The sequence below is a fragment of the Squalius cephalus genome (genome assembly GCF_949319135.1).
Source record: "Squalius cephalus genome assembly, chromosome: 2".
NCBI classification, from domain to species: domain Eukaryota; kingdom Metazoa; phylum Chordata; class Actinopteri; order Cypriniformes; family Leuciscidae; genus Squalius; species Squalius cephalus.
In genome coordinates this window covers 14,352,310-14,375,858 of record NC_137123.1, presented here as the reverse complement: position 1 = coordinate 14,375,858, position 23,549 = coordinate 14,352,310, and the positions used below count along the sequence as shown (strand labels likewise).

Here is a 23,549-nt window from a genome sequence, read left to right as displayed (position 1 = left end):
AGGGAGGAGAGAATGTAAAGGGATGTAAAGAGGGAGGAGAGAATGTAAAGGGATGAAAAGTGGGAGGAGAGAATGTAAAGGAATGTAAAGAGGGAGGAGAGAATGTAAAGAGGGATGAAAAGAGGGAGGAGAGAATGTAAAGAGGGATGAAAAGAGGGAGGAGAGCTTTAGGCTTGTTGACTTCATGCAGCGCTGCACAGACCAATCAGCGGGTGACTTGAGCAGTGCATGCCGGTTAGAACTTGTGTCCGACTTCAGACAGCGAAGCCCCGTGACTGTGAGTACGGCGAGAGCGATTGGAGAGCAGGAGGACTCAGCCAGCGCAGCTTCTCCAGAGCGACTCACAAGCTCTGATGACGACACAACCGATCCACGATTGGCCGAATCCACTGCAACACAACGATTACGTGTTAATTCTCACACCTTTAGATCCACTAATGATCACAAATCTGTTTTTTATAACAGTGAAATCCCCTTTCATGTAGACACGCTGTTATATTGTCATGTTTATCCAAATAAAACAGATACAATGTAGTCCCCACTTCATCGGTATTTAGGCTTATGTTGAACTTTATTCTTGTACAAACAGACGCTGTATTAAGCAGTACATGTATTGCATGAAAATGTCTCTGAAATATCTGTGTATTTGGCAAATAATGCATTTATTTCACTTCAGCTGTGGTAAAGTATGCAAACACAGCGTGAGCGTCACTACGGGCAGCAGAAAGTGTACGACTCGCGTCTCTGTTTTCGCCTGCACACTGCAACTCTCACAGATCAGTTACATCCAGCCACAGCCCATGTCCAACACAGCTAATGTAAAGGGTGAAAAAGAGGGAGTAAATGTAAAGAGGATGAAAAGAGGGAGGAGTGAAGGTAAAGAGGGAGGAGTGAAGGTAAAGAGGATGAAAAGAGGGAGGAGTGAAGGTAAAGAGGGAGGAGTGAAGGTAAAGAGGATGAAAAGAGGGAGGAGTGAAGGTAAAGAGGGAGGATGAAAAGAGGGAGGAGTGAAGGTAAAGAGGGAGGATGAAAAGAGGGAGGAGTGAAGGTAAAGAGGATGAAAAGAGGGAGGAGTGAAGGTAAAGAGGGAGGATGAAAAGAGGGAGGAGTGAAGGTAAAGGGGATGAAAAGAGGGAGGAGTGAAGGTAAAGAGGGAGGATGAAAAGAGGGAGGAGTGAAGGTAAAGGGGATGAAAAGAGGGAGGAGTGAAGGTAAAGAGGGAGGATGAAAAGAGGGAGGAGTGAAGGTAAAGGGGATGAAAAGAGGGAGGAGTAAAGGTAAAGAAGATGGAAAGGAGGAAGTAGAGAGATTTTGAAGAAGGGTGTATGGATGAAGTATTGAGGATAGTTGGGCACTGAGAATCATTCCCACCTCCAAGTTAATTGATTTTTCTTTGTTGTTCTTTTATTTTTATTTTGAATCTTTTTGAATTTCTGTCATTAACTGCAATGTGTAATTTCAACACAATGTGTTCAAGGTGTTAATATTAAAGAGTCATTTAATCGGAGTGTGTGTGTCACTCAAGTCCCCAAAGAGTCATTTAATCTGAGTGTGTGTGTCACTAGAGTCCCCAAAGAGTCATTTAATCGGCGTGTGTGTGTCACTCAAGTCCCCAAAGAGTCATTTAATCGGAGTGTGTGTGTCACTAGAGTCCCCAAAGAGTCATTTAATCAGAGTGTGTGTGTCACTAGAGTCCCCAAAGAGTCATTTAATTGGAGTGTGTGTGTCACTAGAGTCCCCAAAGAGTCATTTAATCGGAGTGTGTGTGTCACTAGAGTCCCCAAAGAGTCATTTAATCGGAGTGTGTGTGTCACTAGAGTCCCCAAAGAGTCATTTAATCGGAGTGTGTGTGTCACTAGAGTCCCCAAAGAGTCATTTAAGCGGAGTGTGTGTGTCACTAGAGTCCCCAAAGAGTCATTTAATCGGAGTGTGTGTGTCACTAGAGTCCCCAAAGAGTCATTTAATCGGAGTGTGTGTGTCACTAGAGTCCCCAAAGAGTCATTTAATCGGAGTGTGTGTGTCACTCAAGTCCCCAAAGAGTCATTTAATTGTTTGTTTTTTTGGACAATTACTACACTTTACAGAAGAACATGCCTAATGTGTTAGAGCCCCAGTGAGAAGCCAAAGATGACTCTGGCGAGTGAAAAATCAAGATGTTTTTGTGATGATGATTATTTTGCAGTTGTTGGTAAATTAACTAGAGGGATGCAGGCCGTGGTCAGTGAAGTGTTCTCTACTATGAAGTGAATCAGCTTTATTTCTATAGCGCATTATACAATACAGATCGTTTCAAAGCAGCTTCACACATAAAATAACTTGCAAATTTCAACATGAAATGACTTCTGTAGAGCTGTTTTACAGTTGAAATTGAAGACAATAGTGTCATTATTCAACTCAATTCTGTTAATTTTTTTTTTCTGATAGTCAATACAGTCAAATCAATAATATTTCTGAATGTTAATAGTCCTTCCCCAAACGAGCAGCCAAAGACACTTGATCTCAAGCTACAAATCAGACCAAAATGTAGGCTACCCATTTTCAGTGATCTTGAAAAAAAAAAAACCCAGTTTACTCTCTCACACCTGTATCTCTGCACTAGCTTGATTTCAGTGTCCAGTTTTGGAACTTTGAATTGTAATATTCTACTTCTGTGTCTTCTTAGGATAAATAATTTATAACATTACAACAATGTCCTGAAAGTATACCTTAACCAGAGTCTGTGTATCACCATGGTCCTCAAAGTATGGCTTGATCAGAGTTTGTGTTTAATGTCCCCAAAATGGACATAAAAAATACTGTCCCTAAAGTGAAGGCAAAATGTCAGGTCTTTAAGAAAGGCTTTTATCGATAAAATCAAGTGATAAGTGTGATGACAGCTTCTCCAGAAGTGCAGTCATATCTTTCTTTTGTCTCTAGACCCTTCAGAAAGGGGTGTCCCTAAAGGTAGGGTTCCCAGTCATACGTCCTCACATTGTGGTTAAGTAGGTATGTGTGTGTGTGTGTGTGTGTGCTCTCCGCTGTGTGTGTGTGTACTCTCCACTGTGTGTGTGTGTGCTCTCCGCTGTGTGTGTGTACTCTCCACTGTGTGTGTGTGTGTGCTCTCCACTGTGTGTGTGTGTGTGTGTGTGTGTGTGCTCTCCACTGTGTGTGTGTGTGTGTGTGTGCTCTCCACTGTGTGTGTGTACTCTCCACTGTGTGTGTGTGTGTGTTCTCCACTGTGTGTGTGTGTGTGTGTGTGTGTGTGCTCTCCACTGTGTGTGTGTACTCTCCACTGTGTGTGTGTGTGTGCTCTCCACTGTGTGTGTGTGTGTGTGCTCTCCACTGTATGTGTGTGCTCTCCGCTGTGTGTGTGTACTCTCCACTGTGTGTGTGTGTGTGTGTGCTCTCCACTGTGTGTGTGTGTGTGTGCTCTCCGCTGTGTGTGTGTACTCTCCACTGTGTGTGTGTGTGCTCTCCACTGTGTGTGTGTGTGTGTGTGTGTGTGAAAGTGAAAGTGAAAGTGACACGTGACGGCCAAGTATGGTAACCCATACTTGGAATTTGACCTCTGCATTTAACCCATCCAAGTTAATGCACACACATTAGGAGCAGAGTAGTGAGTAGTTAACACACACACACTGCAAACGTGGATACACACACCCAGAGCAGCGGGCAGCCTTTGTGTGGCGCCCGGGGAGCGATTAGGGGTTAGATGCCTTGCTCAAGGGCACCTCAGTCATTTCCCACCAGTTCTGGAATCGAACCAGCAACCTTTGGGTTACCAGTCCAACTCCCTAACCACTAGGCCATGACTGCCCCATTGCACATGCTCTCCACTGTGTGTGTGTACTCTCCACTGTGTGTGTGTGTGCTCTCCACTGTGTGTGTGTACTCTCCACTGTGTGTGTGTGTGTGCTCTCCACTGTGTGTGTGTGTGTGTGTGTGTGTGCTCTCCACTGTGTGTGTGTGTGTGCTCTCCGCTGTGTGTGTGTACTCTCCACTGTGTGTGTGTGTGTGTGTGTGCTCTCCACTGTGTGTGTGTGTGTGTGTGTGTGCTCTCCACTGTTTGTTTGTGTGTGTGTGTGTGTGTGTGTGTGTGTGCTCTCCACTGTGTGTGTGTGTGTGTGTGTGTGTGTGTGTGTGTGTGTGTGTGCTCTCCACTGTGTGTGTGTGCTCTCCACTGTGTGTGTGTGTGTGTGTGCTCTCCGCTGTGTGTGTGTACTCTCCACTGTGTGTGTGAGTTGGTATTTATCACGTTGTGGGGACAAGAATCTGTTTACACAGTCACGTAATGGGGACCTCTTGCGTTGTGGGGACCAAAAATCAGGTCCCCATAAGGATGACCCATTGAATTGAATAGAGGAACTATTCTGAAGGTGCTGGGCGGAGTTTCAGCATTGGCCCATAACACACGATTATGAGGTAGTGTGAGTGTGTGAAGTGTGTGCTCAGCTGCGCCCCCAAACATTTTTGGCTGGTAATGCACTCACTTCTCCACACACACATTTTCCAATTATGGTTGAGTACCGCCCACTTCCGGGTCCTCATAAGGAAGGAATTCAACAACAACTTGAAAATATAAGTATTAAATTGATACTGTACACGGAAGACAAAGAAGAAGATTATTTACTGGAGATGCCAACTAAGGATCTAAACTTCTGCAGAGGATAAAAGTGAAGCTCAAGGTACGTTAAGCACATATGTATGAAACCAGTTAGGTTAATTAGATTAGGCAGCGGGCTAACGTTAGCTGCTAGCTAGTTAGTGCTAATTGTTGAGGCTAAGTGTGGCCTGACGTGTTTTTGTGTTTTTCCAATAAGCGATCACAAAATCATACAATGTAATGTTAAGTACTTCATTTCAACTGAAAAGTGTCGTCAGGTGTTTAGTCTGATTGATTGCTAATGAAGGAATTGGGTTATTAAGTCTGTTTCTGTCTAGTTCGCGTGCTGGACAGTAGATTATTTTCTACTTTAAATTAAAGGTAATGTTATGTTTTATTACTTGTCAGGACAGGGTGAGGGGGAGGAATATCACACTTGTGTTTGACTTTTAGTATTGATATCGTTAACAGAGCAATTAAGTAACGTTAGGCAAAAATAAAAAACACTGAAATGGTAAGTAGCTTTAAATGAATAAACTTTGTTTTAATTATGACAGTAACTTAAAATAAACTGGGGTTTGTATGGCGAGATCGTTCAAAAGAGTAGTTAGGTTAAGAGCCAAATAAGTAGTTAATTGTCAAGGCTACCTGGGATTATATAGATGTTGGTTTTGTGAGAGATTAGAGCCTAAGTGAAAATGTTGAGTTTATGCCCTCAAGGCTAGTAAGTTAGTCAATAAATGTGATATCCTTGAGTTCTGATTTCTTGTCTTACATTGATACATACGATATCATTGTAATGCAGTGTTACATTACAATAACATTCTTATCTACTTATTGAACATGCTAGTTTAATTCTGCATGTCTCCCCATTTTCACACTATTATTTATTACAATTTTTTTTCTCTCAGTTTGAAATGCCACCACGAATCAGCCCCCTTAAGGATGCCATGCATCATGTTGTTTCGAAGACTGACAAAACATTCAAATTAGATGTGAAGTATATCAATCCAGTGAAAGGTAAGGTGGTGTGATTTATCATTTAATATTTACCATCATATGCATGTCCTAACCATACTGCTGCCAACTATTGATGTCTTTTTGTGTATTTGGCATCCTTTATCTATAAGATTTTATTTTTGGTGAAAAAAAAAAAATTCTGTATTTTGCAGGACGTGGTCTATTCGCAAAGGGTGCCTTTTGCAAAGGTGATTTTGAGTACAGGGGAGATATGATAAATGATGCAGAGCTGCAGAGAAGAAGAACATGTTACCACGCATCCTGTGCTGCATTTATGTTTGATTTCATTTGGCGAGGGAAAACATGGTGGTAAGAAGTCAAGTTGCACCATATTCCTTATGCTAAACCAGGGTCTCTCAAACTCAGTCCTGCAGGGCCACTGTCCTGCACAGTTTAGCTCCAACCCTGATCAAACACACCTGAGCAAACTAATCAATGTCTTCAGGATCACTAGAAACTCACAGCTAGGTGTGTTTGATCAGTTTTGGAGCTAAACTGTGCAGGACAGTGGCCCTCCAGGACTGAGTTTGAGAAACCCTGTGCTAAACTATAGTAAAAAAAGACACTGATTTGGGGTGGTATATTGTAATACTTGTATTCATCCTTTTCTCATGCTTTCATATTTAAGTATTGATGCCTCAAGAGAAGATGGATCGTTTCGGCGGATCGTTATTGATGACCACAAATATCCAAATTGTAAGATGAAGAAAACTGACGTCAATGGAAAGCCTCACCTTTGTCTGTTTGCCCTGGATGACATTAAAGAAGGAGAAGAAATTGCCTATGATTATGGAGGAGAAGACTACCCTTGGAGAACACAAGTATGTTGCAAAGCACACTGTGTACAGAATATATCATTGTTGCAACATGTTAAGCAAGTTGTTGGTTGAATAGATTATAATTTGAATCTATTAGAAATCTATGAATCTAATCATGTCTATAAATGATAAGTTAAGTTACGTTTTAGGTCAGTGTTTCTACCCCACCCCTAAAATTTATACATTTAAAGAGTGAGGTGGTACAGTCTTAGGCCACTTTTCTTTCTGCAAGTTATGTGTGGCATGCAATGGCCTTATTGCAACTTATGGGTGAAATGTAATCACAAAAATAAACTAAAGATTAACTATGTAAAATGAAGACATGTTTTAATTGTAAATGTTTTTGTATTTTTTTTTCTTTTTTTTTAATTCTGAAATCATGTGGTATCTGCTTCAGATTTATCTCTTGTGTTTCCATGTTCTAATATCTTGTCATTATGAATGTTGTCTCTTACAGATAACCAGCGTTGCCATTAAAACCAGTGCAGCGAGTGCTTCTGATCCTTCTCTCCAGTCAGAGACTCCGATGGATGATGAATCTGCTCAGATCAACTCTCCTCAACAGGTACGTTCACATTCATCTAGGGATGCAACGATACCATTTTTTCAGAACCGATCCGATACCAAAAATTCTGAGTATCGGCCGATACCGATCCGTACCGATACCAGCGCAGTTTTTTTTTAATCAAGTAGAATTTCTATTACTCTGTGTTAAACTGATAAGAACTGAAAAAAAAGAAAAACACCAACAAAAAATATATGATCATAATCTGACATAAATGCTATTATAAACTAGATTAGTGGATAATTCAGCAATAAAATTTAGTCTAGAAAAATCACGAGTGCACAATTAATTGTATAAAATCTGAACATTTTGTGAAAAAAATGTTTAGTGGAGAACAAATTAGAGACAATAAGTGTAACACTAAATCTGGTAAAACTTTACACATTGCTCTTTGTATTGTTGTAAAATACATTCATGAAAAACAAGATAAAAATAGCAATTATTTTATATCCTACTATAAAATTGAGACATTTTTTAAATGTATAGCACAGCTGTTTAATAAGGTAGCAACATAATAGATAGGACAGGACAAGAACGGCTATTAATAATCTTTCATTGCGTCCCTGTATTACGATATGAAAGGCTCCAATACAGTGCGGCCCACAGCGCTTATGCGCATCCCGAGCGCAGAATGATGCTCTTGAAGCAACATGAGTCACAGCGCGCAGCGCGTCGAGTCCGCATTGAAAAGTTTAAAGCACAAAGAAAATACATATGATGCATAGTGTATTATACAGTATCTATCTATGCAATAGTCTATTCAGCATTTTCTTTTAAATTTCAGTTACTGTGCGCGTGAAGAACAAATAGTACCTGACTTTACTCTACTGTTGTGATCTAACAGACACCCGGTGGAAAGTAACATGATTAAGGTACAGCAATAAAGTCCAGCAAGATAAAGTTGTTTTATGTGAAACCATAGACCTTTATCTACAGATCAAGTATAATAATAGTAACATTGAATCATCTTGGAGAGAGTTTCATCGTGTGTTCTGTCATAACCGGACGCGACGCGCTGTTTGAGTGCTGAATGAAGAATGATTGACAGCCGCAGCTGAGGGAAACGTTTACGTGATCTTGAATTTAACACTTAAATATTAATTTATATCTCACATTATACTGTATAATGGCTTCAGAACACTTAAAATATTGTGCACGAAAACTTATGGTGCTTTATAATGTTTGTGGGGCTTAACAATAACACTGAATAGTATACGCACAATATCGGATTTGGATCGGCCTTGTCTGACCGATACCCGATCCGCCAAAAATGGCAGTATCGGAGCCGATTCCGATACTGAGTATCGGATCGGTGCATCCCTACATTCATCACTAAAGATTTAGGTCTACTGTCTCTCTTTGTCATGGTTTAGTGATTTTTAAGCATATTTTGATGCGTATCTGGTGTAAATTAGTAAATTAAACCGTGTAACGACATGTGTCCAGTAGGTTAGTGCTAGTGGAGTATTTAGGGCCAGTTTTATCCTTCACAGGGATTTTTTTCTGGATTAATTGTTGCTTTAAAATGGACAGTCACGACGTCCCCACAACACACTTTCAGTCAGTGTTTGACTTAAAACTTGTGTGTTGAATTTGATGAAACTAGTCCCCATAAGGAACTATAACGTGGTGTGTGAAAGGTCCCCATGAAGGTGTGTGAAAGGTCCCCATGAAGCCGGGTTTTATCCAGATGTGTGTGAGCGCAGACAGGGGTTGACTGGACAGGAATAAATGTTTTAGATGAAGTTGATTTGTCTATTTCTCTGAAATCCTGTGGTATCTGCTTCAGATTTCTCTCTTGTGTTTCCATGTTCTAATATCTTGTCATTATGAATGTTGTCTCTTACAGATAACCAGCGTTGCCATTAAAACCAGTGCAGCGAGTGCTTCTGATCCTTCTCTCCAGTCAGAGACTCAGATGGATGATGAATCTGCTCAGATCAACTCTCCTCAACAGGTACGTTCACATTCATCACTAAAGATTTAGGTCTACTGTCTCTCTTTGTCATGGTTTAGTGATTTTTAGGCATATTTTGATGCGTATCTGGTGTAAATTAGTACATTAAACCGTGTAACGACATGTGTCCTGTAGTTTAGTGCTAGTGGAGTATTTAGGGCCAGTTTTATCCTTCACAGGGAATTATTTTCTAGGTTAATTGTTGCTTTAAAATGGACACTCACGAAGTCCCCACAACACACTTTCAGTCAGTGTTTGAGTTCAAACTCATGTGTTGAATTTGGTGAAACTAGTCCCCATAAGGAACTATAACGTTGTGTGTGAAAGGTCCCCATGAAGGTGTGTGACAGGTCCCCATGAAGCCGGGTTTTATCCAGATGTGTGTGAGCGCAGACAGGGGTTGACTGGACAGGAATAAATGTTTTAGATGAAGTTGATTTGTCTCTTTCTATAAAATCATGTGGTATCTGCTTCAAATTTCTCTCTTGTGTTTCCATGTTCTAATATCTTGTCATTATGAATGTTGTCTCTTACAGATAACCAGCGTTGCCATTAAAACCAGCGCAGCGAGTGCTTCTGATCCTTCTCTCCAGTCAGAGACTCAGATGGATGATGAATCTGCTCAGATCAACTCTCCTCAACAGGTACGTTCACATTCATCACTAAAGATTTAGGTCTACTGTCTCTCTTTGTCATGGTTTAGTGATTTTTAGGCATATTTTGATGCGTATCTGGTGTAAATTAGTACATTAAACCGTGTAACGACATGTGTCCTGTAGTTTAGTGCTAGTGGAGTATTTAGGGCCAGTTTTATCCTTCATAAGGATTTATTTTCTAGGTTAATTGTTGCTTTAAAATGGACACTCACGACGTCCCCACAACACACTTTCAGTCAGTGTTTGAGTTCAAACTCATGTGTTGAATTTGATGAAACTAGTCCCCATAAGGAACTATAACATTGTGTGTGAAAGGTCCCCATGAAGGTGTGTGAAAGGTCCCCATGAAGCCGGGTTTTATCCAGATGTGTGTGAGCGCAGACAGGGGTTGACTAGACAGGAATAAATGTTTTAGATGAAGTTGATTTGTCTATTTCTCTGAAATCATGTGGTATCTGCTTCATATTTCTCTCTTGTGTTTCCATGTTCTAATATCTTGTCATTATGAATGTTGTCTCTTACAGATAACCAGCGTTGCCATTAAAACCAGCGCAGCGAGTGCTTCTGATCCTTCTCTCCAGTCAGAGACTCAGATGGATGATGAATCTGCTCAGATCAACTCTCCTCAACAGGTACGTTCACATTCATCACTAAAGATTTAGGTCTACTGTCTCTCTTTGTCATGGTTTAGTGATTTTTAGGCATATTTGATGCGTATCTGGTGTAAATTAGTACATTAAACCGTGTAACGACATGTGTCCTGTAGTTTAGTGCTAGTGGAGTATTTAGGGCCAGTTTTATCCTTCACAGGGAATTATTTTCTAGGTTAATTGTTGCTTTAAAATGGACACTCACGACGTCCCCACAACACACTTTCAGTCAGTGTTTGAGTTCAAACTCATGTGTTGAATTTGATGAAACTAGTCCCCATAAGGAACTATGACATTGTGTGTGAAAGGTCCCCATGAAGGTGTGTGAAAGGTCCCCATGAAGCCGGGTTTTATCCAGATGTGTGTGAGTGCAGACAGGGGTTGACTGGACAGGAATAAATGTTTTAGATGAAGTTGATTTGTCTCTTTTTATAAAATCATGTGGTATCTGCTTCAAATTTTTCTCTTGTGTTTCCATGTTCTAATATCTTGTCATTATGAATGTTGTCTCTTACAGATAACCAGCGTTGCCATTAAAACCAGCGCAGCGAGTGCTTCTGATCCTTCTCTCCAGTCAGAGACTCAGATGGATGATGAATCTGCTCAGATCAACTCTCCTCAACAGGTACGTTCACATTCATCACTAAAGATTTAGGTCTACTGTCTCTCTTTGTCATGGTTTAGTGATTTTTAGGCATATTTTGATGCGTATCTGGTGTAAATTAGTACATTAAACCGTGTAACGACATGTGTCCTGTAGTTTAGTGCTAGTGGAGTATTTAGGGCCAGTTTTATCCTTCACAGGGAATTATTTTCTAGGTTAATTATTGCTTTAAAATGGACACTCACGACGTCCCCACAACACACTTTCAGTCAGTGTTTGAGTTCAAACTCATGTGTTGAATTTGATGAAACTAGTCCCCATAAGGAACTATGACATTGTGTGTGAAAGGTCCCCATGAAGGTGTGTGAAAGGTCCCCATGAAGCCGGGTTTTATCCAGATGTGTGTGAGCGCAGACAGGGGTTGACTGGACAGGAATAAATGTTTTAGATGAAGTTGATTTGTCTCTTTTTATAAAATCATGTGGTATCTGCTTCAAATTTTTCTCTTGTGTTTCCATGTTCTAATATCTTGTCATTATGAATGTTGTCTCTTACAGATAACCAGCGTTGCCATTAAAACCAGCGCAGCGAGTGCTTCTGATCCTTCTCTCCAGTCAGAGACTCAGATGGATGATGAATCTGCTCAGATCAACTCTCCTCAACAGGTACGTTCACATTCATCACTAAAGATTTAGGTCTACTGTCTCTCTTTGTCATGGTTTAGTGATTTTTAGGCATATTTTGATGCGTATCTGGTGTAAATTAGTACATTAAACCGTGTAACGACATGTGTCCTGTAGTTTAGTGCTAGTGGAGTATTTAGGGCCAGTTTTATCCTTCACAGGGAATTATTTTCTAGGTTAATTGTTGCTTTAAAATGGACACTCACGACGTCCCCACAACACACTTTCAGTCAGTGTTTGAGTTCAAACTCATGTGTTGAATTTGATGAAACTAGTCCCCATAAGGAACTATAACATTGTGTGTGAAAGGTCCCCATGAAGGTGTGTGAAAGGTCCCCATGAAGCCGGGTTTTATCCAGATGTGTGTGAGCGCAGACAGGGGTTGACTGGACAGGAATAAATGTTTTAGATGAAGTTGATTTGTCTATTTCTCTGAAATCATGTGGTATCTGCTTCAGATTTCTCTCTTGTGTTTCCATGTTCTAATATCTTGTCATTATGAATGTTGTCTCTTACAGATAACCAGCGTTGCCATTAAAACCAGCGCAGCGAGTGCTTCTGATCCTTCTCTCCAGTCAGAGACTCAGATGGATGATGAATCTGCTCAGATCAACTCTCCTCAACAGGTACGTTCACATTCATCACTAAAGATTTAGGTCTACTGTCTCTCTTTGTCATGGTTTAGTGATTTTTAGGCATATTTTGATGCGTATCTGGTGTAAATTAGTACATTAAACCATGTAACGACATGTGTCCTGTAGTTTAGTGCTAGTGGAGTATTTAGGGCCAGTTTTATCCTTCACAGGGATTTATTTTCTAGGTTAATTGTTGCTTTAAAATGGACACTCACGACGTCCCCACAACACACTTTCAGTCAGTGTTTGAGTTCAAACTTGTGTGTTGAATATGATGAAACTAGTCCCCATAAGGAAATATAACGTTGTGTGTGAAAGGTCCTCATGAAGCTGGTTTTAATCAAGATGTGTGTGTGAGCAAGGTTTGCTGGACAGGAATAATTGTTTTTTTTTCTGGCAAAGGTGTGTCTAGCCCAGATGATTCTCTTTAACCGGCGCAGGGAAGGAGTGGTTTCGAGCATGCCTTTGTCTGCATTTCTATCAAGAGACACTTCTGATCCACATGAGGATGTGGACTGGGCACTCTCTGAAGTGGAAAACAATCTCTGCAGACACTTCACAAGGGTTATCGCAAGGGGGAAGCGTGGTCGACCAGTTCCAATTCTTCTGACTTCAAAAATGCTATGTGCCTTAGAACTCCTTGTTAAGCAGAGAGAGGCTTGTGGGGTTCTGAAAGACAATTCCTATATGTTTGCAAGACCAGAAGCCATGACATATTTTCGAGGGTCAGACTGCCTCCGTGGCTTTGCAAAGGTGTGTGACGCAAAGTGTCCCAAGTCACTGACATCTACAAGACTGCGAAAGCATGCCGCAACCCTTTCAACAGTGCTGAATATGACTGACACCGAGATGGACCAGCTGGCAAACTTTCTTGGACACGACATAAGAATCCATCATGAGTTCTATCGACTCCCTGAGAAGACCCTGCAACTTGCCAAGATCAGCAAAGTTCTAATGGCTCTTGAGCAAGGAAGATTAGCTGAGTTCCATGGCAAGAACTTGGATGAAATTGGGATAGATCCTGATGGTGTGGTATTTTATTTGACTTTTGTTTGATTTTCTGTTTGATTTTCTGTTTACCATCTATTAGGGGTGTAACGATACACGTATTCGTATTGAACTGTTTGGTACGATGCTTTCGGTTCTGTGTTCGGTACGCATTTTCAAACCGAACGGTTCGTTGGACCATTTTTCCTGCCGACCAAAATTTCGTTATTTCAAATGTAGGCGGGTCGCGTGTGGCAAGCGCTCTCGTTATGTAAGAGACGCCGGCGCGACCACAACATTGTCCAACGTCAAATGGCAAACGTAATGCAAGCGGAACGAAACTGCTCGTTATTGTGTGGTTGACGGACCGTTTATCAGTTTGGACCAGTGCAGCGCAAGCTGATCATGATCATACGACACTGTTACTACACAGCGCTAATAAGAGATCCAGTAAAGAAATCATTTGAATTCGCCACAGAAGTAATAACATCGCTGAGAGATCTTGTGAGAAACATTCACATTTCTCCGTTATTAACGGTTCAAACAGCTCTGACGTGGAAACCAGGAGAAACATTGTGCCATAAATGAACTATCCGGTGTCCACAGATGGATTTACCATGGATTTACTGTAGTAACACTAACTGCAACCATGGAAGTTTGGCAGGAATAGTAGGCTATAATGCCTTCAAGTAACATTACGTTGGTTTTATTTTGACATTAAAATAAACTCGATATTACAACAGAAATGTTTAACTCTCTCTTTTCCAGCACTTTAGACACAGTTGCTCCGTTGCGCTTAAAGAAGATTAAAGAAAATAGTCCAACGCCGTGGTACAACGAGCACACTCAGGCCCTTAAGAGAGCAGCCAGAAAAATGGAGCGCAACTGGAAGAAAACAAAACTAGAGGTATTTCGCATTTCATGGAAGGAGAGCTCAATTACTTACAGAGAGGCTTTAAAAGCTGCTAGATCTGCTTATTTTTCAACCCTATTAGAAGAAAATAAACATAATCCTAGGTATTTATTTGAAACGGTGGCTAAACTAACGAAAAATAAAGCTTCAAGCACCGAAGTTTCCAAGCAACACAGCAGTAATGATTTTATGAACTTCACTTATAAGATTGATAATATCAGGGACAAAATTATAACTATGCAACCGTCTACTACAGTATCGCATCAGGCAGTGCATTGTAGTCTCCCTGAGGAAAAATTGGATTAATTCGTTGATATAGGAGAGGAAGAATTTACTAAACTCATTAAATCATCTAAATCTACAACATGTATGTTAGACCCTATACCAACTAAGCTACTGAAAGAAATACTTCCAGAGGTCATAGATCCTCTTCTTAATATCATTAATTCGTCTTTGTCTCTAGGATACGTACCAAAAACCTTTAAGCTGGCTATGATTAAACCGCTTGTTAAAAAAACGCAACTTGATCCTACAGAATTAGTCAATTATAGGCCGATCTCGAATCTACCTTTTCTGTCAAAGATATTAGAAAAGGCAGTATCCTCACAACTGTGTTCCTTTCTTGAAAGAAATGATCTCTGCGAGGATTTCCATTCAGGATTTAGACCGTACCATAGTACCGAGACAGCTCTCGTTAGAGTCACAAATGATTTGCTCTTATCATCCGATCGTGGTTGTATCTCTCTATTAGTGTTACTCGATCTTAGTGCTGCATTTGACACCATTGACCACAACGTTCTTTTAAATAGATTAGAACATTATGTTGGCATTAGTGGAAATGCACTAGCATGGTTTAAATCATACTTATCTGACCGTTATCAGTTTGTAGCAGTAAATGATGAGATGTCTCATCGATCACAAGTTCAGTATGGCGTACCACAAGGCTCAGTACTAGGACCGCTGCTGTTCACTCTGTACATGCTACCATTAGGAGAAATCATTAGGAAACATGGCATTAGCTTTCACTGTTATGCCGATGATACTCAGCTCTATATTTCTTCAAAACCTAACGAAACTTATCAATTCACAAAATGAACGGAATGCATAGCGGATATAAAAAAATTGGATGACTCGTAATTTCCTACTTCTAAATTCTGAAAAAACAGAGTTTCTAATTATTGGACAAAAAACTTCCTCACGTAATAACCTAGAATACTGTCTAACACTTGATGGCTGCTCTGTTAAGTCTTCGTCGTCGGTTAGGAACCTGGGTGTGCTCTTTGATACCAATCTTTCATTTGAAAGTCACGTGTCTAGTATCTGTAAAACTGCATTTTTCCATTTAAAAATATATCTAAATTACACCATATGCTCTCATTGACAAATGCGGAACAATTAGTTCATGCGTTCATGACCTCAAGGCTAGATTATTGTAATGCTCTACTGGGTGGTTGTCCTGCACGCTTAATAAACAAACTACAGCTGGTCCAAAACGCAGCAGCTCGAGTTCTTACTAGAACCAGGAAGTATGACCATATTAGCCCGGTTCTGTCAAAACTGCATTGGCTCCCTATTAAACATCGCATAAATTTTAAAATATTGCTGATCACTTACAAAGCACTAAATGGTTTAGCTCCGCAGTACTTGAGCGAGCTCTTAACGCATTATAGTCCGTCACGTCTATTGCGATCTCAAAATTCCGGCCAGTTACTAATACCTAGAATATCAAAATCGACTGCTGGCGGTAGATCCTTTTCCTATTTAGCACCAAAACTCTGGAACAGTCTTCCTACCATTGTCCGGGAAGCAGACACACTCTGTCAGTTCAAAGCTAGACTAAAGACACATCTCTTTGACCTAGCTTTCGGGAACACTTCCCAAAAATCCTGATGTACTCGTTACATCATGAGAAGAATGGCATCTACGCTAATTTTAGTGTCTGTGTTTATCCCGAGGTTTTCCTGCAGCCTGCCGGATCCAGGCCGTATCCAGATCTGACGAATGACTTTCGCCTGGACCGATGACAACGCAGTGCTGAAGTGCCAACTAGTCTCTCCCTATGGAGGATCCCACTACCACTCTACAGATAAGGCGTTGTCGGGAAAGGCGTTGTTCGTTTCGCGTTCCTACCCCAAAGCAACAAAATAAAATAAAATTCTTTATCAAAATTTATAAGGAAAGACAAGTACTTTGTTTAGGCTTGGCTTGTAGGGAATTCCTAACCTGCGTATATTCAAACGCACATAACTATAGAACCCATTCTAAATGCGCATGTGAACGCCATCAGCGTTTCTCACAGGTTCGCGTTTAAAGTCTGTGTAGAGGGAATGGTGTCGTCTTAGCGGCTACATTGCTTGATCGTTGCGACGGAAGCAAATCAATCAAAACTAACTTTAGATGGAAATAACTTAACTCTGCTGTAAAGCCGAAACAATCTCTGTTACCTTAAATTATAAGCTTATCTCTGTAAAGCTGCTTTGAGACAATCTACATTGTTAAAAGCGCTATATAAATGAAGATGACTTGACTTGACATTGTAAATACAATTGCTGCCCTCAAATGTTAATCTGAACTAAAATAAACCTTTGTTTATAACTACTACAATATTACATTTCACTTTTTCCAAGGAGCGTTTTGTTTTATATGCTCCTAAGAAGAGTCAATTATAGCTCCAGAATTGCTCAAAGTAAAAAAAAATCATACTTTATGATGTTAGTTTTAATAAAAAAAAGAATAAAAAAATTAAATCAAGGAAATTACTCTGGCATTTTTTTTCTTTTTGCTGTATCAAAAACGTACCGAACCGTGACACAAGTGTATCGTATTGAACTGAAACGTAAATTTTGTGAACCGTTACACCCCTACCATCTATTCGTATACCAGGTGTTTATGATCCATTATATACCATTGTTAAGCTGTACTTTGAACTTCCACAGAAACGTTATTGACTGTGATGAGGAAGACGGGAGCATACAAGAGGGACACTGTTCATCTACTGTTGACGGTTTGTATTACTGTCAAAATACACTACTACATTTTGCAGTTATTCATAATTTTCAGTCACGTAACTTGTGAAGACCTGACAGACAAAAATATTGTTCTAACATCATAGCCAACATTAAAGAAGATGCTTCAGTATGCTGAACAAATGTTGTTTTTTTTGACGAAACGGCTCATTGTGTAATGAATCAAATGCCTCCAAGCTATTCTTCAACTAAATTACACTAAACATTCATTCTGGAGTGAATATTTTTTTGTGAGTTTACTACCATAAAAAATATATTTCATAGGAGAAACTTGTACATTTTTCATTTTTCATAAAACACTAGCTGATCTGCTCTCTTCTCGTGTTGGTTGTGTCATGGCACAAAACGAATCATGTCAGATGATTAAGACATGAAATAAAATGGTTATACTCAATTTACTTGCACTTATATTTGATTAAATGTCTGCTGGAAAGATGTAGTTCAATTATACTTGCAATAATGAACAATTGCACAGGTTTAGGGTTTATTGTACTTTAATGATTTTAAATAATTAGTGCATAAGTGTGACAAATAACAGTGTATTGTCAGCATTCTATAGTACATTTAAATTGTATCTTTCTGAAAATGTTGAACTTTGATTATTTTCCATAGAACCATCAGCAGAGGTGGCACTTCCTCCTACCAAGAGGAATGACATGCCGCCACCACCCAAGAGACCCAGACCACCATCAGATGAAGAGATGCCTACAGGAGCCAGTGCTGTGAGGCCTTCTTCCAAAGGTGAACTCTTTACACATTTCTTAGACTAAATTAGACCCTTTAGGAGCACTTTAACACCCAGATCTCAGACCAGGGGCCTCATTTATAAAACTGTGCGTAGGAACCTTACTAAAAGTGTACGTGCGCCCGAAAGCCAAAAATGGCGTACGCAAAAAAATATTCAGACTTATAAAACCGTGCGTACGCCAGAACCTGCGCAGAATTCACTTTATAAATCCCAGTCAGCGGAAGATTGTGCGTACATGCATCTCCACCCGAAATAACCATATGTGGAGCTTACGACGCCTAGTTTTACTATGCAGATCCTCATCTACATATCATTTGACTACATAACTGAGGGAAGGAGGTTGTTCCCCAAAATCTCGCAATACATGGCCCCAGTCATCCTCTCCTTAATACAGTGCAGTCGCCCTGTCCCATGTGCAGAAAAACACCCCCAAAGCATGATGCTACCACCCCCATGCTTCACAGTAGGGATGGTGTTCTTGGGATGGTACTCATCATTCTTCTTCCTCCAAACACGTTTAGTGGAATTATGACCAAAAAGTTCTATTTTGGTCTCATCTGATCACATGACTTTCTCCCATGACTCCTCTGGATCATCCAAATGGTCATTGGCAAACTTAAGACGGGCCTTGACATGTGCTGGTTTAAGCAGGGGAACCTTCCGTGCCATGCATGATTTCAAACCATGACGTCTTAGTGTATTACCAACAGTAACCTTGGAAACGGTGGTCACAGCTCTTTTTAGGTCATTGACCAGCTCCTCCCGTGTAGTTCTGGGCTGATTTCTCACCTTTCTTAGGATCATTGAGACCCCACGAGGTGAGATCTTGCATGGAGCCCCAGTCCGAGGGAGATTGACAGTCATGTTGCTCAGGAACCCATCTGTAGTTGTTTAGAGGGTTACTTGGTTGATGCTAGAATCTACTAGGTGTTTTGTGGCACTAGTAGGAACTGTAGCTGTTCTAAAAATGAAAACACCGAATCAGTAATAACTAGCCTAACCCCTGGAGCAGTTTGAGTGGATGGATGCATAAAAATAACTTGCAGCCAAGACATTGATCCTAATATATTTTCCTTTTCTCCAATGATCATTTCAGGCCAAGTGACTGAATGTAAAAATCACTGTTTGATTGACAGTGTAATTCTATTTATAGGTAGAGTGCAAATTAATTTCTCTTGCAATATAGATGCTGACATAAATACTAGGGCTGCCCTCGACTAAAGTTTTTTTTTTTTCTAGTCGACTAGTAGTCGTTCATTAAGCTATTAGTCAACTAATCGCATTTTTATATTAATAAGCCATAACTCATAATAATGAGCCTTTAATTGCCTATATAATACATAGCCTAATTAGCGATCAAGCGCACACTTAAAGTTCCGCAGCGCACCGGCAAAAATAATGATTGAGTGTGTCTTGTGTCAGAAGGAGACTGTCTAAACAAACATTGTAATAATTTATTGATATTCTCGGCTGCAGAGATTAAGTCGATGATACAGACTCGTCATCTCCGCAGTGACTCGCATTTCATACGGATTACATAATCTGAGTATTTATTTTCCACTTGAATTGATTCGTTTAAAAGCAGACATTTCAAGCTTTCTATAGATATATTTCTCACGTGTGTGTGTGTGTGAGGCAGGGTGGGAATTATGTAATTTTAGGGGCAAGGCCATTTGGCCTCCACCTTTTCTTTTTTTTTTAGGGGCACCAAGGCCATATGACAGGGCACAAAGGCCATTGAGTACAATTCGATGGTTTTCCCATTCAGATTGATACCATAACATCCTAATTTGGAATAAGACATGGATTATGACTTTTTTAATAAAAAAAAACATTTTTTAATGAGAGAGAGAGAGAGAGCGCCATTACATCCAGAAGGTATACACCCTCACACAACAATAGAAACAACATAAATGCCAATAAAAGCATTCAGAAACAACACAAATGCCAATAAAAGCATTCAAAATATTCATTCAGTCCTCTATATCATGTGAGTGTGAGAGAGAGAACCATTCCATCCAGAAGGTATACACCCTCACAATCATTATTGCTCAGCGCTCAACGCAGTTTGCTTCGCGCTCCACTCAAATCGCCCCCCGCTCGCTCCAAAAAAGGAAAAAAATCTACATGTATATCACTTGTAGCGGTCCCCAAGCTTTTTTGCGCCACAGATCGGTTTAATATCAGACAATATTTTCACGGACCGGCCTTAAAGGTGTGGCGGATAAATACAACAAAATAAAATGATACGAACGGCATAAAACCTGGGGTATTTTTTTTAGCCTATAATAATAAACGTGAATCCAATGTGTGGGCCTACTAGCAACTTTATTAGCAGCATCCTCTAACATCGCGCCTAAAAACAACTGAGAAAGTCTGAACACAAACAAAATGCCCCCAAAAGAAAAGAATCTCTATGTTTTCGGTGCTGATGCGATGTAAGGGTGGCGCTGCTGCCAATAAAGCACCTAAAAGCTGTCACAACGAACCGGCAAAATTAATGATTATGAATATGTAAAATATAGCAGGAGACATTTTAATTGTTTACTAATAAACCAGTTTTTTATTTTTTTTATGTCTGTGTCGGCTGGAAAGATGCTGACTCGCGATCTTCGCAGTAGTGAACGCGCCAGAGAGAATTGCACATTTCATACGGATTACATAAGAGAGAAGTCTGTTTTCTTTCGTTTTGAATTGTTCTGTTTAAAAGTAGACATTTCAAGCTTTATATATATGTCTCAGGTCTGTGAGGCAAGTAGGCTATACTTGTCTGTAACATTGTGTTTTTTTTTTTTTGTGAAATAAATTTCTAAATAAATGCGACTTATAGTCCAGTGCGACTTAGGCTAGGCCTATACTGTATGTGTTTTTTCTTCTTCATGGCGCATTTTTTGACTGTTGCGATTTATACTCCGGAGCGACTTATTAATAGTAGGCTACATAATGGTTTGGAGTTTTTGAACTCCATTATTGAGCTGAGTTTTGACTGAAAATAGTCTACTGTTGATGACTGTGCAAGACAGATGGATTCAGGGTCAGGCTTGACTAAGCATGCTTCAGACTCGTGGTGTGAGCGGAGCGAAACTGGAGCGGGAAATAGGGCGACGCTCTGTCCTTTTGAAATTGCCGCTCTGCGCTCTGTCCAAGATCCGCCCGCTCGCGCTCCCCGCTCGCTCCCGCTCCACTCCGCTCACATGCTCTGCTTTATACATGGAACTTGGACAGGGCCAGGGCACACAGGCCACTGTGGCCGTACGATGATTTTTTTTTCACGGGGCATGAAGGCCAAAGTGTAGGGCAACGGCGGCCGTGGCCGCGGTATAATTCCCACCCTGGTGTGAGGCGAGTATACGCTGAGTTTCGGCTCATTTCTGTGATGCTCAAGTTCACTGAGACAGCAGAAAGCACATCCTGATTGTTTTCATTATTTTACAAAGCACAACATTTTGTAGTTATTGTGAGTTTACAGAAATAAGAGTTGAACCTTTACAGTTTGCATTACTCTGTCCTTTTATTCATACAGATAAGAGTATTGAAAGTTAAATGATCGCGCCGGCGCCTGTATGTCCTGCGACTAACCGACTAATAAAAGACCTAATAAATAATAATAATAATAAAAGACCTAATAAATAATAATAATAATAATAGTCGCTTTGGTGCATTTCTCACATCACTATTTACATTTGCACAACAGTTAGTTCAACCTCCACAACATTTAGTCATTTGTGCACATCATAGTAGCAGTTTCTCATTCCTTCCAACAAACTGCAAATGCTTTTGGACATGCATCTATTGCTTTCATACAACTCTCTGCTGTTATATAACATTATCATTTGCTTATGTCATGTCAGTCAAAATTAACTATACTTGTGAATGCTGAATAGTCATTCCATATAAAACTAATAGTCCTCATTTCATTGCTTGAGTCATTACATACAAAAATGTTGAACTAGTTATCAAAATCTGTCAAGCAAATTTTACACTTTTTTTTTAAATTATTATTATTATTATTATTATTATTATTTTTCTGAAAATGCCTCCTAAATTGAATAATTTCTCTCAGGTGAATCTCAGCTTTCACTGATGAGGAACATCTGGATGTGCATGAATGATTACAGTACTATGTACTGTATGTTGTATGTTCAGTTCCAATATGTACTGCAATATTGTTTACAGTTGTGCATAGCTCTATGCATAGCTGTATTTATTTCATTTGCACAATGCTGTGAACAAATTAGAATTGCAAAGAGCATATGCAGTAAAAATGTGAAACATACATATTCAGTGTCTTGTACTCTGTTACCTCACTAAATACAGTAATGTGTAACTTTACTGTATTTTTCAAATGGCTGTTCAAATAGTATATAGTGCTATCTTGAGCATGTACAGGTAGTGTTACCAAGATCTGACTTTTTTGCAATGGAAAACATTTACAGAATAAACTGTCATAATGAAAACATAACCAAGCCATTTGACTATCTTGTTCATAAACAATGGTGTCAGGACTTTTCATCTTGATGACACTGACACTTTCATTGACATGAATACTTGCTTTTGAGGAATGAGCTATCCATTTTGAGCAAGTGATACGCTTTTGCAGGTTATCAACTAGGTTTTGCAGTTTGTACTAATTGTTCTGAGAACTGCTTTAACTGTTGTGCAAATGTAAATAGTGATGTGAGAAATGCACCAAAGCGACTGAGAAAAACTGTAATAACCAGACCTAATAAATACTGATAATAGGATTCAGAACTTCGGATTGGAATTCCAGCACACACTTTATCATTTCAATTGTTTTTTCTGTCCACTTTTAGGTAAAAGTACCCAGAAGACACCCTGGCAGCAGACAGAGGTGCAGGCGGTGGAAAGGCACATGAAGCGATTCATCACATTCATCACATCGTTCATTGTACAAGCAAAGAGCGACTGTGACAAATGTTTAAAAGCTGAACCAGAAGCACTGAAGAACCGCGATTTGAAGACCGTAAAGTTTTACATTTATTAGTAGTGAATAAATGTGTTGAAGCTCAATTAGTAGTAGATTTTGTTTTATTTTTTATAAGTATCAGGTGAATGAGTAGCAGCTGATGCTGGGAGGTTGGCCGAAAAAATTACAATTATAGAAAGAATAGTTTGAAGTGGAAAGGTTTAAATGTTTGACCTGTGGGTATGAAATGGGTTGGAAAATATCCAGACAATAATTCATTACTTGCATGCAGTCCTTTGTTGCAGTGAAAAAGTTCTCCATTCACATATAATCCACTTCAATCACACTAATATTCCAATCAATTGTAAGAACAATCAATCGATCCAAACAAATATTCTGCATGTTGAGGAGATGATTACAAGCACAACACTAGGGCCTGGTTTCACAGACAGGATTTAGATTAAACCAGGATTAGGCCTTTAGTTCAGTTAGGACATTTAAGTAGCTTTTATAAACGTGTCTTAGAAATAAGCATTACTGGTGTGCATCTTGAGACAAAACAATGGCACTTGGACACAAAGGACTTAATTTAAGATGTGCTTTCAGTTAAAACGGCTTAAACACACACTTTAGTCTGAGACTATCTTAAGGCTGGTCTGTGAAACTGGCCATAGGTGTTCTATGCAAGAGTGAAGCTTGGTTGTAGATTGAACCCATTTTTTTAAGGGCAAATGGACAAATGCAATCTGAGGAATTACTTCGTATAAATGCCTATTAT

The 23,549-nt window shown here is 39.8% G+C and overlaps 2 protein-coding genes across 3 annotated transcripts in view; one reads left to right on the top strand and one right to left on the bottom strand.

Moving 5' to 3' along the window:
• The window catches only part of LOC307152235 (uncharacterized protein), a 295,127-nt gene that overhangs the window by 111,525 nt on the left and 160,053 nt on the right, over positions 1–23,549 (bottom strand). The window lies entirely within an intron of this gene.
• On the top strand, positions 4,228–22,875 carry LOC307152341 (uncharacterized protein). 2 transcript variants are annotated; one of them, XM_079860888.1, is made up of 15 exons: positions 4,228–4,664; positions 5,494–5,602; positions 5,755–5,911; positions 6,231–6,423; positions 6,878–6,985; positions 8,835–8,942; positions 9,479–9,586; positions 10,123–10,230; positions 10,766–10,873; positions 11,410–11,517; positions 12,054–12,161; positions 12,573–13,197; positions 17,007–17,074; positions 17,709–17,837; positions 22,659–22,875. In XM_079860888.1, the coding sequence occupies exons 2-14, from the start codon at positions 5,500–5,502 to the stop codon at positions 17,820–17,822; spliced, it is 2,016 nt and encodes a 671-aa protein (XP_079717014.1). In that variant the 5' UTR covers positions 4,228–4,664; positions 5,494–5,499; the 3' UTR covers positions 17,823–17,837; positions 22,659–22,875. The 2 variants fall into 2 exon arrangements, with proteins under 2 accessions (XP_079717014.1, XP_079717013.1); XM_079860887.1 differs by having other exon boundaries at positions 4,228–5,602.

Bases quoted from the DNA above. Each gene is read 5' to 3' on its own strand.
- LOC307152341 (XM_079860888.1), top strand. From the start codon at position 5,500: ATGCCACCACGAATCAGCCCCCTTAAGGATGCCATGCATCATGTTGTT. The intron at 6,424-6,877 runs GTATGTTGCAAA...TGTCTCTTACAG, and splicing joins ACTACCCTTGGAGAACACAA to ATAACCAGCGTTGCCATTAA. The intron at 11,518-12,053 runs GTACGTTCACAT...TGTCTCTTACAG, and splicing joins AGATCAACTCTCCTCAACAG to ATAACCAGCGTTGCCATTAA.